The 1,411-nt window shown below is 27.7% G+C and overlaps 1 protein-coding gene across 2 annotated transcripts in view; it reads right to left on the bottom strand.

The window, feature by feature from the left end:
- Positions 1–1,411, bottom strand: part of LOC106466897 (nuclear pore membrane glycoprotein 210-like) — a 138,062-nt gene that overhangs the window by 115,847 nt on the left and 20,804 nt on the right. For both annotated transcript variants that reach the window (XM_022394975.1, XM_022394976.1), the window contains exon 3: positions 821–952. In XM_022394975.1, the coding sequence (XP_022250683.1) occupies positions 821–952 (132 nt within the window). The remainder of the gene's footprint in view (positions 1–820; positions 953–1,411) is intronic.

The following is a 1,411-nucleotide window of genomic DNA, read 5'->3' as shown; positions in this document are numbered from 1 at the left end:
CTCATGAAATGAATTCATGGTGTATTCAAAAAATAATTCTGATAAAAATCAGTTAGATTAACAACTTCTAATATATAGAAAAGCCAGTGAGTTTTGGTAACACTACATTCCAACAATGGCTTATATGTCAAGTTGCTTAGCAACAAAAGTATAACCTTATATTATTGTTAGTCTATGTACTGAAAGTATAAAATGAAATGTATAAACAACAAAACTGGAAAAATATTTGTTGATTTCCTAATTTAAATTCTCCATTGATTAAAAGTTTGTTTTTTACTTAACATGTTAGTAATATAACAGAAAATAGTTTAATTCAGAAATGATTTAAGTTTAAAATTGAATCAATATTTTTACTTTTATGATAAATTTTATGCACTTGGCTCTAGGCTAGGTGATCCTAACACTCACTGCACTTATAAGGTTTCACGGCACAAACACACACAACCACATCACTGAAATTGTAATGGGCAGACAGTAATCAAGCTATTCTATTTGGATAAATGCATTTTGGCTTTTATGATGACTCCTATTTTGAGAAATCAAACGTGATGTGCCACACACACACACACGGGATTTTTATATAGGTTAAATTACTTTACATTTAAAATAAAACTTGCTTAATCTGTAAATTTTTGTCATCATTAACACTATAGTAACTATGCAAATTATTTTATATTTCAAATAAACTTTCCAAAATTAATTTCATTTTTGTCTTGGATGTAGAGACAAGTATTATGTAAACAACTTGTTTGAGATAATATTACACATTTATTTGGAAAACAAAATATACACCAAACAAACAAAAAGTTATGTTTTACACCTTGATCATTTTTAGCATGGACCTCAAATGCTTCTGGCGCATTCTCCAGATATAGTTCTCTTGTAGTGGTGATGATTTCAATTGAGTGAATAGCATCCACAATGACATCACAACGTAAAATCTCTCCTGTCCCTATAAATATTAAAAATAAACTTCAAATGAAATATAAAAGTAAGTTAAATAAAATAATGAAAATGGAGTTATAAAACATGTTGACATTCATGTTAACTTCATTCAGTGTTATCTGTCTTTCTCGTGAGTTAACTAACTAATATTTTACTAGTGCATTTGTGATTCTTCAGTGTTCTAATAAAAAAACAAATAATATTAAACTTGCTTAATCAAGACACACACTATAGTGTGTACTGTGCCAAAACAACCTACAGGTCACACTATGTATTATAAACAGGAGTGATAGTTTAGCAATTTTACACTTTCTGTAGCTCAAAAGTATTTTTAATGTTAAGATGAAAATTACTTTTCATGATAGAAAGGCAAGATACAAAAAAAAAAAAAAAGCATGAGAGAAACATTGCTTTACAAACCTTAAGACTTAATAAAAAAAATTAGATATTTTGCATATGAAAGCAT

The sequence above is a fragment of the Limulus polyphemus genome, unplaced genomic scaffold (genome assembly GCF_000517525.1).
Source record: "Limulus polyphemus unplaced genomic scaffold, Limulus_polyphemus-2.1.2 Scaffold2415, whole genome shotgun sequence".
Lineage (NCBI taxonomy): Eukaryota > Metazoa > Arthropoda > Merostomata > Xiphosura > Limulidae > Limulus > Limulus polyphemus.
Note: the sequence above shows the minus strand (reverse complement) of the source record. Positions and strands in the feature narration are given on the sequence as shown.